Raw genomic sequence first — 13,113 nt, forward strand, 5'->3', positions numbered from 1 at the left:
CGCGGCAGGGAGCCGTGGCCGGCCTCCGGGGAGTTCGGCCGGGCGAGAAGCCAGTCGGGTAGCTGGGGTCACCTAAAATAGCTGCTGAGGAGAGGGACTGGGGACAAGAAGGGGTTAAGATAGGAAGGAGGAAAAATGAGAGTTAGGAGCAGGAGGCGTGGATAAAGCAGGTCGGGAAATCTCAGGCAACGGCTGATCCCCGTGGAGAGAGATAATACCTCCTTGAGGTAAAGCCTACCTGAGAGGGGCCAGGTTGCAGAGAAGAGGCATCTAGGGACTCACCATCACCTTCGACTTTGAGGCGTAGAACACAAGTCAAGACGAAACATTACAGCCGAGGTTGAGGAGTCCATAACGTTTTCCTGTTCAATGGGAAGCTGTGTTCTGAGCTGCATTACCTACAACAGGATCAGGGCTAGTCAACAGAGTGTTGGTGTCTTCCCAAGACCATTAGAAGCTGTGTAGGATTCAATATATATTTGCATACAAATGTGTGTCTTGTATATTGCAGTATTTATCCAGATGTGTTGTTGGGGCATCGCTTGAAAGCATAGGAGAGGAAGAGGAAGAGGAAGATGAAAATAATTCAGCTGCTGAAGCTTCTAGTAGGCCAAAGGAGGGAGTCTACCAAGTAGTGGGTACCCTTTCTAAACCAGAGAGTACTAAACCATGTTTTGCAGAGGAAACATATGCAGTAAGTAAGAGTCTTATTTCAGGTTGCCATTAGACAACATTAGAAATATTGCAAGTCATGTAAAATGACCTGCATTAATAAAATGGTCTTTTGTTGCTGGTGGAAGCTGTATATGTATATTTTATTCCTTCTGCTTCCTGCACACTGTTGTCTCTTCCCTGCTAGGTCTGATACAGCAAATAGTAAAAGGAAGGAACTCAAACTCAAAATAGATTTTTAAAAAAATAGTTATGGACAGGACATCTTCTATCCTGATGATCCACAGGTCTGCTTTCTTTTTCCCTCAAAACACACACCGCAAGTATCTCTCTTGTCTCCTCTGTCTTATATCACCATTTTAGAGGTAGTGATGCTGGAATCAAACTTAGTGTCCCCCTTCTTAATAGTTCACTGAAATCACAGCTTTCACTAGCAGCTAATTGTTCTGAATACCTACATCTTTGTATAAAGGTACGTCCAGAGTTTAGTTAACTAAAGGAGGCTTGCTTTTAAGAGTGTGATTGCTTATTGCTTGATTTAGTTTTCTGAAACTAAAATTGCCTCTAACTGTTTCAAATTGATTATCCAGAATCTCTTCAAATTTGAAAACTTTGATTTAAACATCTATACAGCTAAGCTGTTTAATCAGAAAATTATGGCTGTCAGTATTTAATCGTAATCACTGCTCTTGCCCAAAGTGTTTGTTGGACTTGCTCAAGTGATGCAGACAATCTGCATTTAACAAAAATGACAGGAAGTTATTTTGCAAGGAAATAGACATTTTTTATGACTTCTCTATAATGCCAGCTGATCCTTGTTTAAAATACCTATAAAAGTCATAGATATTTTTTGATACTTACATTTGCACTGAAAATATGAATCCTAAAATACAACTAAAAATTGTGCATCTTTTTAAACTATATTAATGTGTACTGTAAATTAGAAGTTTCAGCATTTAATTTACATTTTATCACCTTATTTGTATCTGACAGATAAAATTTGATATCAGTCTTATGAATTATTCTAACATCCTAGTGTTAGAAAACTACATTCTATCAGTAAGTTAAACTTGCAGAGAAAAGGAATTTTGGATATTTTTTTTCTTTTATTTTTTCTTAAATGACAGATTCTAACCATTTTTTTCCCCAGGTCTCTTCTCGAAAAGAGCTCCTAAGTCACTTGCTTGAGTGTGAGGTTGTTTTATATAATATCACTGAGGATGCAAATCAAATTGAGGAAGCAACATGGGCTGCTTCTGGTTAGTATAGCTATAAACTGAACAGAAAATTGGTTGCTATACAGCCATCAAAATTTACTGTAAATGTATAATGAAATTAGCTGGGATTTACCAAAAATTTATAATGAAATTATCTGGTTTTTAAAGCTTACTGTAATATAAAACTGGGTTCCTTGATGGAGAAATGCATGAATTGTTCAATTAATTAGCAAGGGACCATGGAGTGCATCTAACATTCATAAGCTAGAGAAGCTCTCATGGAATGGTCCAACACTTTAAATGACATATCTGTGTAGGCAGTTATTTCCCTAAATAACTATCAACCATCATCTTATCTATTCGCATTGGGAGGTGGGTAGAAAATTTGCTCCTGTGATATTGAAATAACGTTTCAGTATTTTATATAATTATTTTAAATATATTTTGACTTAAAAGTCCAATAAAAAAATACTGCTAACAGTCTTTCTGAAATTTTCTCCTGATTATTATATCCAAATTCTAATGGGCATCTAGATTTTTTTTATTGGTGACAGTGCAATATTGTTCTTTATATGATAGTTAAACTAAATTATGCTTTCCTGGTTATGGTATAAATACTTGGATAACATCATAAGTTTTAGAGGACTCATCAAAACATAATCCACATTTAATTGTTTTGCTCTAAATTAAAATAAGGAAGCTTTACTTGAATTCTATAGATTTTCTGTTTTAATCATGAAAAACCCCACACTTCTATTTTCTTTCAGTATCTCAGCAGTCAACAATGATCATTTCCTACTATACATAGTTTCTATATTCTATTCTTTTTTTCCTCCCCTGATATGTAGCTCTATGGGGATTATGTTGATTCCCAATGATTTGATTCTTTATTACCATTATTTGTCTATTTGTTTTCTTTCCTGATTTATTATCTTTATTTTATACCAACCCAAATAAAGAGTATTTGCTTAAAAATACATATCACATAGAATGTTATGGTATAAATGTCTATTCAGGACCTTTATATAAAAGCAAAAATACAGTTTGAGTAATACAGTTTACAATAAATTAAATCCTTCGCTTTCATTTAACAGCTCTACATATAGAAATAGAGCATTTTGCAACACCAAAGTTATTCATCCTCATTTCGACAATAATGAGCTGGGCAAAAAGCAAACCCCCTGACCCTGTAAGTAATGTGAAAACATAATTTTTTTTTAAACTGAATATTTCCATTTAATGGAAAATATTAATTAAATGCAATTAAACAAAGTATTTCAGTATGTACTTCAACAATAGCTAATAAAGTTAGTGTCAGCAAGTGTGGTTTTTTCTCATGATCCTTTCACCCTGAACCACTACTTACTGCCAAAATTGCTAAATTTATTCCACTGGACAGGGAAGTTTAGGCACTGGGCTACAATGATACAGGCAGACATTAGGGACTGCTTGGACAAGATATAAGACCTATGCTAACCACAATATGCACTGTCCTTCAATCATAAAAAATCCCATATGTATTTAATGAAACACATATTTAAATAAGTGTATAGACAGATAAATAGATACATCTTTGTATCTATATATGTTAAGTATTGTCAGGAACCATGTGGGATGCTTTGTAGTATGCTATTGCAATTCTCAAATTTAGTCTTACAGAAATTGTGCACATTAATGTTATCTGTAGCAGTTATCAGTTTTTCAAGCTTGTATAATGCTGTATATAATAAAAATTCATGTTTTTTTAAATATAAAAAGTAGTTAAAAATCTTTTTCTGTGAAAATTGAAATTGAACTATTGACATTTTCAAAATGTTGAACCTCAAGTATCAGAATCAGAAGTTTTAAGAATTTCAAATTAAAACAAAGTTAAAACAGTTTTAAAAAATATTTTTTAAGAACTTATTTTAACCATCTAGGCCTTTAAAAATTGTTCTTTTTTAAGACATGTATAACAGTCACATTTTTTCCTTCATAGGAAGATCCTGAGATTCCTTTTACTGATGAAGATTATCGCAGAAGAAAATCTCATCCTAACTTCATGGATCACATAAATGCTGAAAAACTCATTCTCAAACTTGGGAAAACTGTATGTAAAGAACTTTTTAATAAAAATAGGTTGTTTGGTCTTCTTATCTAGAGCATTATCGTAGTAATGGAAATTACCATCAATTTGAATAAAGTTTAAGAGTATGTTATTCTCTTGATAAATATGGATAACATCAATTATTAATAAAATATCAAGAATAGAGAAGACTATAATGTCTTTTGAAACATAAGTGTCTGCCTAATACAAATCCCAAATTCTGTCTGTTTTCCTTAGGTAGTGAGTAAATCATGCTTATCTCATTTAAAATAATATATTGTTTCATTGGTTGTATCGGAGAAAATTAAAGCTGAGGCCTGTGTGGGGAAAGACTTGAGGATGAAACAAAGTAGAAGAAAGGGATATTAGCGTAGTTTTAAAGAAAAGCAGCATCTTTAGATATTAGCAAGCTATGTTAATATTATGTCTCATTTAAATACTTAGAAGATGTTCTGGCCATGCTTAGCATGTTCCTGGGTTGTTTGTGCTCTTGGAGCAAAGGGCTTGTTGACTTTTATTCCACCCTATAATTCACTTTAAAATCATGGCCAAAGGGCTGACCCAGAATAACTAGAATATATGTTATCACTTTATATGTGTTTTAAAATCACTTCCTTCAGCTTTGCTTGTTTGACCTGATTAGATTATTATTCTTACTAGAGAACAGACCATGCCTCTTTCTGTATTTAAGAGCTATTATTAAATAAATACCAACAGTGGCTCAGATTGTGCTTCCCAACCCAGGAAAATTGATGCTGTTGTCATTAGAGATAGAGTACTGTGGAAGTTAGGAAAGAGAACTGGAAAACAACAAAATACACTGTATGATGAAGGTGTCATTTGGTCGTTCTCTTTGTACGTTAGCAGTCTCCCATAATAAATATAATAAATGTCCATTGCAGAAATTTATCAGGCTAATTATAGAGGGGGAAAAAACCTTTACTCTGATTTGAGTATACACTTGTCATCTTATGCCCTGCTGAGAAAATAGCACTAGAAATTATATTCTATTCTAACATCGGTTTAATAGTACAGAATGCCAGTAAAATTCGGTTTACAGCTTGAAAAATCAGTGGTAAATTGTTCTTACTTTTACTGTGCTAACATGGAGTTATTCTATAAGACTATGGAATAACTCTCATACTTGTGACGTTACAAACATGAAGATTGTAAACAGTGTCCACCAAACCTCACAATGTCTTCTTCCACCAGTAACACCCAGATGAACCATTGACTCAATTTTTCTGACTAGTCCAAAGCACTGAGTCACTACGTAACAAAGGTATTAATATAATTAGCTTCTAAATGTTTGCCAGGCTCAATGTCTGTTGAGAAGACAGTAGAACAATATGTAGCAGTATATGATAAAGCAACTCGAATATTTTCAATATATACCTCTTGTAGGCATTTCAAAAGGAGCCCTCTTCCTCCAGAACTCCAGGGGGCAGCTTCAATGGTATCACTGCCCCTGTTTAGTTTCCATCAGCACTTTGGAACAGGAAGACTCCAAAGCATCTGTTCTTCACAGCAGATCAACATTAGCTTCCTGTGATGGCTGGAGACTTCTGGATTACAGTTCTTACTCATTTCTAAATTCAGTGGCATCCGGGGAATGTGCCATCTGTGAAAAAAATGACAGTGTTACCACTCACCTGCAAAGAGCTCATCAGGAGATACTAGGATTCAGCAGCGATGTCAGTCATGTAAAGAAGATCTTGCACCTAAGAACAGAAGGGTTTCTTAGCCTTCATATCTGTTCAGAGTGCAATTTAATGGCTGTTGTTGCTTAAAGTAAGATTTCACCCCTCAGAGTTAGTGTATCTCCCACCTATATTTTGCTTAAAATTCAGCAAGAGTTGTGAGCTAGAAATCTTTGCTTTTTACCACTAGCAATTTTTTACCTTTACCTTTGTGGCAGAGCATTCAGGCTGTGTAGCTTTCGTCAGAGAGAAGTCACTGACTCTGGGGTCCTGCCAAATTCAGAATCCTTGGAGAAACATCTGCCTACCACAGACAGAGGAGCTCTTCATCTCCCAGCTCTGTTCTCAGTGGCATTCAGTTCCTGAATCCATTAATTTAGATCTGTTTCTCACTTCAAGCATTTTATTAGAATAAAACAAACAAACAAACAAACGTAGAACAACTAAAGCCTAGAACTGATTATAACAGCTAGAATGTGACATCTAGTGGCTTTAATGGATATTACACAGGAACGTGAAGGTATCCCTGACTAAACATGCTGTGTGTAACTGGAGCTTGCCAAATACTTGTCTTATTTTTTAAATTAAGTATATCCAAGTCATCTCAAGTAGTACCTTCTCATATGTGTGACTTGTGACACTAAATAGACATTTTTAGAGGATTAAACCTGTTTCAGAGGTTTGTATTTCAGTGAAGTGTAGCCCTCAGTGCCGAACTGTGGTTTGTCTCCACAAGTGGCTACTGCAGAAGCTACTGCAAGGTAAATGGAAGAAAATCCGATGTGTTACATTCTTAAGGGAGATGAGAAACAGCACGTCCTGTGCTTTCACAAGAGGCAGGTTTTTCCTGCTGGGAGACGGAAATTTCAGCATGTCTTCTCCTGGGGCATGTTTGCAGTCTGTCCAGAGCAATCCTGGGAGCTGCTGCTCTTAGGGTACAAACAGTTTCTAGCATGGTACTACCCAAGCAAACTAAGTGTGGGAGCTCTTATGCTATCTGTAATGTCTTCTAATTTTAATGTTTCTCGTGATTACTAACAAGCTGCTGCATTCAACTGAGATGAGATAGTTTTTATTACAAAGTTTTATTTTGGAAGTAGATAGATAAAAATACATATACAGATCCAATACACTGATGTTGTAACTTGTCATCCCTTTATATGATGCTTTGCTTATATAATCAAAGATTGGCTAACAGAGTTCTTAGTTTTATGGTTCTGTAATATTAGAAAGATGATAACAAAAGATGCATTTTTTCACAAAAAAAGTAGATCCCAAATCTGGGCATTTATTCCCTCTGCTGGTAAATGCAGGTTCTTTTACATAGTGTTATATAGATATATAATGTCTAGGATCTTTACAACATGAGAATTATTTAACAGTTTTGTTTCACCTTAAAAATTTCAAAGTGACTGGTCCTAATTTAAAAGATTTTCTTGACAGTTTTTCTCCTTAAGATGATCTAAAAATCTTTTTTTTCCTCTGTATAGCCATCCTTAACTGATCCAAGCAGTAACTTTTTACATAAACAGGCAGCCAGGACAGGCAAATTTATGACATTATGCAATAATGGTCAGCAAAAAATATGCTGTTTAGGAAAACATTTAGATAGTTCACGGATTTTTTGGTTTTTTAAATTGTATATCAAAATGAAAGTAAAGCAATTGTATAATCTTTGAGCCAGCATTTCCCACTTCTTTAGGCAGTCAAATGCAAATATAATGCAATTAAAAAATAGCTTCAATGAATTTCAGAGTTATTTTTCTTGGGAATAGAAAGTTGAAACATGAGTTATCCTGTTCATTTCATTGATTTATATAACTTCAAATTTTTTAACTCTTAAAAATTTTTTAGAATTTCAATTCAAATGTAGACAGGTCAATTCTGATTGAGCAATGCTTTTTTTAAAGGAAATATTAGCAGTATGACTTATGAAACTACAGGATATGCAACAATTGATCTAGCTACAAATTTTAAGTGATATAATGTACTATAGTGTACTAAATATTTAGTACACAAGTACTCAAGTTTCAGGGTAAGCCAGTATCCCATTTGCAGTACCATATTATTATAAAAACTTTCTTGTTGATTTTACTTCACAGAACAAACATAAATTTTCAACTTACATTGTTGCTTCAGGACATCAATATGGAGCTGGGGAAGGAGTCTTGCACTACTTTTTTAAGGTAGACATCCAACTATTTTTGAAGGTTCATTTAATTTTGAGGGGCAAACCACACTGGAATTGAATGCATGTTTAGTAGCTTTGGTATCACAAACTTAATGCTTTTGTGAACAAAACTGATTATTTTATCCCTTTGAAATGTTTTAGCTACAGTGAAAGTGTTTTCCACTTTTTTGGCTCTATACATTTTTTTAGTTTTTTCCATAGTTTTTGAACAGTATCTCCACGTGTACTTTACAGTGAGAACATGTCTGTCATATCAATGGAATCAGGAAAAACATCTTTCTTCTCAACATTATATTTTTTCCAAGCATTTATTTTATTTGGGATACAAAATAACATTTGCCAAGATCAAAGAATATTCTTTTAAAAAAAAAAAGTTTCTTGGTTTTTGCAGGCTGCCATCAGTATTTCTCAAGAATTGTTTCCTTTACTGCAGTTCCGTTAATCATTCAAGAAATTGAACCTTAAATCCTGAATATATAGATTTGCCTAGTAAACAAATTCTCCTTTTTTAGTTCTAGTTAAAAGTAACCTTTTTCTCCTCATTTCATTCTCCATTTGTATTTTCAGATAGGTTGGCTTAGTGAGACTCCTGCAATACCTGTTTTTGGAGATGGAAATAATTTTATTCCAACTATTCATGTTCTTGATTTAGCAGCGTAAGTAAAAAAAAATTCCCTTGGACAGTAACTGATACCTAGCTAGGTAACAAATCCAAATCTACTAGAGAGTACTGAGGCTTTTAAATTGGGGTGGGTGAGTTTAAGAACACTCTTTGGCCCTTCTTACTAAGTCAAACAGAGACTTCCATTTCTTTAGTACTAGATATGCCTTCTGGAAACCTTATCTGACTGTTGCACTGGTGCTATGCTTTTAAGAAATTACTAGCAATACTGGATCTAGAGTGTGATACCAGTTAACTGGCACAGAACTGGAAGTGGATCGTGGACTCTACTGCAGGCTAAGTTAATATCTTCTACAGATGTTGCTTTTTATCCTTTGAACTCCTTTCCAAATAAAATATCAAGCTGTGCTTCTTTATTAAGGAAAATATGTATGAAAATGTCATGCTCTGAAAAGTTCTGTGAGATTTTACAAACTCTTTGTATTGTTTTTGAAATGCATTTAACAATGCAAGCCCAGTATGCTTCTCTAACTACTGACCCTGTACTTGTATGTTTCAGAGTGTTACAAAATATAGCAGACCACAAGCCAAGGTCTCACTACATACTTGCAGTAGATGTATCTATGCACACTCTTGAAGAATTAATAAAGGTAAGAGATTTGATTCTTTTTTTTTTTTTTCAGATATCTTTAAGGTTTTAAAAGCTATACATTTTACTGAAGTGCAAGTTCCTAGGTCTTCCTGAATTATCTTGTGTAGTAAATGACATAGAAAATTATTTTGAAATCCTCCAGGACTTCTGTCCTTTGAAAAAAATACATTACTTGGAACCTGATTTTGCAGAATTAGCTTTTGCAGTATTATCATTAACTTAAGTAGAAATTTTACCTAAGAAAGTTCTGGTGAATTGTTATGGGATTCACAATACTGTAATTAGACACTCAAAAGTCTTTAAGATGTTTTTCACTTAATTTTGTAGGAAGATATCTTGTTTTTCCAAGCATTTGGAAACTAAGTCTAGAAATAGTCTTGATGACACTGTTGAACTATACACTGATTGTGAGAGTCAACTAATGCAATATAATAGGAGACTTGCTCATGTAGATTGAGCAAATGTTACGTAAGGCGCAAACATAACAGCCCAATATTTTTGGTTGTGTCAAAGAGTGTTTCATGGAACAGTGTGTTTAGGGATCTCACAAGAATATCCAACCTTTTTTTGGTTCAGGTAAATATACAGGGTCTCACTAAAAAGTTAATAGTTGAAGAGCCATTCTGTATAAGTGACCATATTGCAATTAGTCAACATCCCTATGGAAAAAGCAAAGGTCAAAATAACTTTTGCAGCTATGGTCAACCATAGGAAAGAGCATTATATAAAAAAGAACACAAAAGACATTAAAAATATTAAGTCCTTAGAGGAGAAGGGTAGAGGCTATTGCAACTTACATTATTAGCCATATAAGGCCATTGCATGCTACTTATTAAGAAAAGTTTGGGAAAGAGAAAATGTAAATTAGCATGGTTAAACTGTAGGTTGAAGAAAACAAGATGTCAGACTTCAAAAAGTTATGGTTATGTCCAGATGAAGAAAATAGGATAGAAAAGATCATGAAGTCTGGCAGGATAAGTGAAAAAACACTTGAAGATCAACTATCAGGAAAGATTCAAAATTAATACCCTTTTTTCAAACACTTAAAGAACAAAAAGCCTGCCAGGAAATCTATAAGGCTAATTGCTAATTACGGTATGAAAGGAGCACTTAGAGAAGACAAGGCCATAGCAGAGATGCTTTGCATTAGTGGGCATGGGTAAGAATTTGGAAGCATCTTAATGCTTCAGGATCTCTTTGTGGATAATTTGTTAGAGGATCTGTATAAAACTAAAGTAACTGTAGAAAAGATTATAGAATGAACTGACAAAATGAACACTAAGAAACCACCGGTCTTATGGTATTCAATGAATACCATAGGTCTGAAATAGCTCAAGGATGAAATAACTCTGAATTGCTAATTCATGCATACAACCTGCTGTTTAGCATGGTCCTGGCACTTGAAGGCTGGAGGATGATAAGTGTGATCCCAATGTAAAAAGAGAGGTTCCTGAAATGTTTTGGGAATTACAGGCCAATATGCCTAATACCATTGGCTAATAACCAGGCACATTATTAGACATTATAATAAACTAAATGCATTAAAGGACACCCAGATACATATGATCTATTTGGAAAGAGTCAATGTGACTTTTGTAAAATATTTTCCCAAGAAATACTTTCCAAAAAAGTACTTTCAAATACTTTGAAAACCTCCTGAAGTTCTTTAATGTGACCAGCAAATGTGGATAAGGGTGAACAAGCTGATGTAGTCTACTTGAATTTCCCAAAGGCTTTGACAGAAGTATTTCACCAAAAGCTGTTGAGAAGCAGCTAGGCACCCTAAGAAAAGTGGTTGGGTCTTTTCATGGGTATGTGATTGTTTAGAAGTGGGAAATAGAGGGCAGGAACAACTGGACAGTTCTTGCAGAGATGGGAAGTTGCCAATGGAGAGAGTGTTGCAGTGAGCGCTGCAGAGAGCCATCTTGGCAGGGAGCTGTACCAGCCCAGGGGAAGACTGGAAAGGTACATGGGAGAGAAATAGCTTGAGAGTTACTTAAATATACAGCAGCTATTTCTAGTTTAGGAAGTCTCTGAGCTGAAAATAGTTGAAGATTAGAAGAGTATCTGGAAGGAGCATCATACGTGCTTTTCCCATTCTTACTTTCATTTAGGCGTCCACTAATTGACATTGTTGAAGACAGAATGCTGGAATATATGTAGATTTGATCTGACACTCTATATCAATATTCATGATTTTATGGAATCTAGTGGGATTTTAAATCTCTTTTAAAGGGCTGTAGGTGTAACTAACAACTTCTGTCTAATGATGAAATGAAAACGGTAATATGGAGAGTTATTGGTGGCATTGATCTGAAAACCCTTCCTGATTGTTAACAGAATTAAATACTTCAAGAACCTAACGTGAAAGTGCTGGGAAATAAAATAGGTGTCCAAATAGTTCTTAAGCAGTAGGAAGTTGTACATAGATTTAAGAGCTTCGGAACACTTTTCTGTGGTTTTGGGTTGTTCGTTTGTTTGTTTTTTATTGCAAGTACTAAAGAGGAAGTGGTATATAGCAAAACAAAGATGTTTAACACTAACATTAAAGTTAATACACTGTTCTTTGATCTGTTTATTTCAAATCAGTATACTGATTTTTCAGCTATAGCGTAAAATAAAATTTAAAGCACATATTTTATCTGCAGAAATCTTGTACAATTTTTTCTAAGAATCTGATTTAATAAGTGTATTTTTTTTTTTCTTGATAGTGTATCAGTAAAAATGTTGGATCAGGAAAAATTGAGAAGATTCCAAAAGAAAATGCATTCCTGAGCAAAGAGTTAACAGTTAGTACTTTTTTCCCCTTTATTACTTAAGGAAAGGATATAAACTTAAAAGTATAATATCATGAAATATATATATATTTTTTTATTTCACCAGAAAAATTTAACCCTAAACCATGCCTAAAAATATATACAGTGAGTTTAAATTTAGAAAATAAACAAACTAAAATTTAACCATCATAGAACAGACTATTTTGAGGAGTTACAGCCTGATTTAGAAAAGCAGTGGAGCACTGATGTCACTGCTGCACTGAGCATACTGCACTCTAACAAAACCTACACATAATTATAAAAGTAACAAAAAAAGTTAATAATGAGGTGATACTGAGGCTGATGAACACAGCATACACAAATTATTCATCTATTTATCTGGAATAAAGTGTTCCTAGGAGAAATAAACAAATTACAACCCTGGTAGTTTTAAGATGGAGCTTGAAAAATTTATGAAAGAGGTTATTCCCTGCAATTATATGAAACCTTTGTATTGTACAGAATAATTGTTTAACGTTTCATGTTCTAATGGTTCATGAGAATACTCAAATACAAATATATATTGAAAGTGTTTATATTTTTAAAAAGCTTAAAATGTCTGTTTTGCTTTGTGTGCAAACCTTCTTTCCCAAAAATAATTTGTTCTCACCCCTCCATTCTTGTCTCTAGTTTAAGCTAACTGTTCTTTTAACATGCATAGCTTAAGTCTGTAAATAAATGTAGCTTTGCTCCCTCAGCAAATGCATTTGGATATGTTGCTTGTGAACCTGCGAATGGAATCTATGTTTCTGAAAGAGACTTTCAACATTAAGTGGGTTGCTCAGGCAGGACTGGTGGAGAACATTGAACAAATCGTCAAGGAATACAAGCAAAGTCGAGGATTACTGGTAATGGTTTGGTGTACGCTATTTTAAAGTGCACCTTTCTTTTTTTTCCCAATAGAAATGGTTATATAAACACAAGCTTTAATTTCTTTAAGTAAAAATACATGGAAGACTGATATAGATGCAAAATAAGTGAACATAAGAGCTGAAAATTAAATTGAAGAAGTTAAGAAAGAGGGAATATTAATTAAAACAATAATCATTAAGTTTTATTTCTTTTACACCTAAAACTGAAACCCTGTAAATGCAAATAAGCTTCCTGATGGAGAAGCTGGTGTTCTGAAATTAGTTTCTGTATGCAATATATGGCAT

The 13,113-nt window shown here is 34.1% G+C and overlaps 1 protein-coding gene across 1 annotated transcript in view; it reads left to right on the plus strand.

Annotated features, from left to right (window-relative positions):
• Positions 1–511: 511 nt before the first annotated feature.
• AK7 (adenylate kinase 7) overlaps positions 512–13,113 on the plus strand; it is a gene marked incomplete at its 5' end in the record, with an annotated part of 26,311 nt that continues 13,709 nt past the window's right edge. Inside the window, 9 exons of the mRNA XM_009583243.1 lie at positions 512–694; positions 1,823–1,931; positions 2,984–3,078; positions 3,868–3,978; positions 7,778–7,861; positions 8,434–8,522; positions 9,048–9,138; positions 11,852–11,929; positions 12,655–12,804. Coding sequence (XP_009581538.1) covers positions 512–694; positions 1,823–1,931; positions 2,984–3,078; positions 3,868–3,978; positions 7,778–7,861; positions 8,434–8,522; positions 9,048–9,138; positions 11,852–11,929; positions 12,655–12,804 — 990 coding nt within the window. The remainder of the gene's footprint in view (positions 695–1,822; positions 1,932–2,983; positions 3,079–3,867; positions 3,979–7,777; positions 7,862–8,433; positions 8,523–9,047; positions 9,139–11,851; positions 11,930–12,654; positions 12,805–13,113) is intronic.

Source organism: Fulmarus glacialis, unplaced genomic scaffold (assembly GCF_000690835.1).
Source record: "Fulmarus glacialis isolate BGI_N327 unplaced genomic scaffold, ASM69083v1 scaffold14558, whole genome shotgun sequence".
In the NCBI taxonomy this organism is placed as follows: domain Eukaryota; kingdom Metazoa; phylum Chordata; class Aves; order Procellariiformes; family Procellariidae; genus Fulmarus; species Fulmarus glacialis.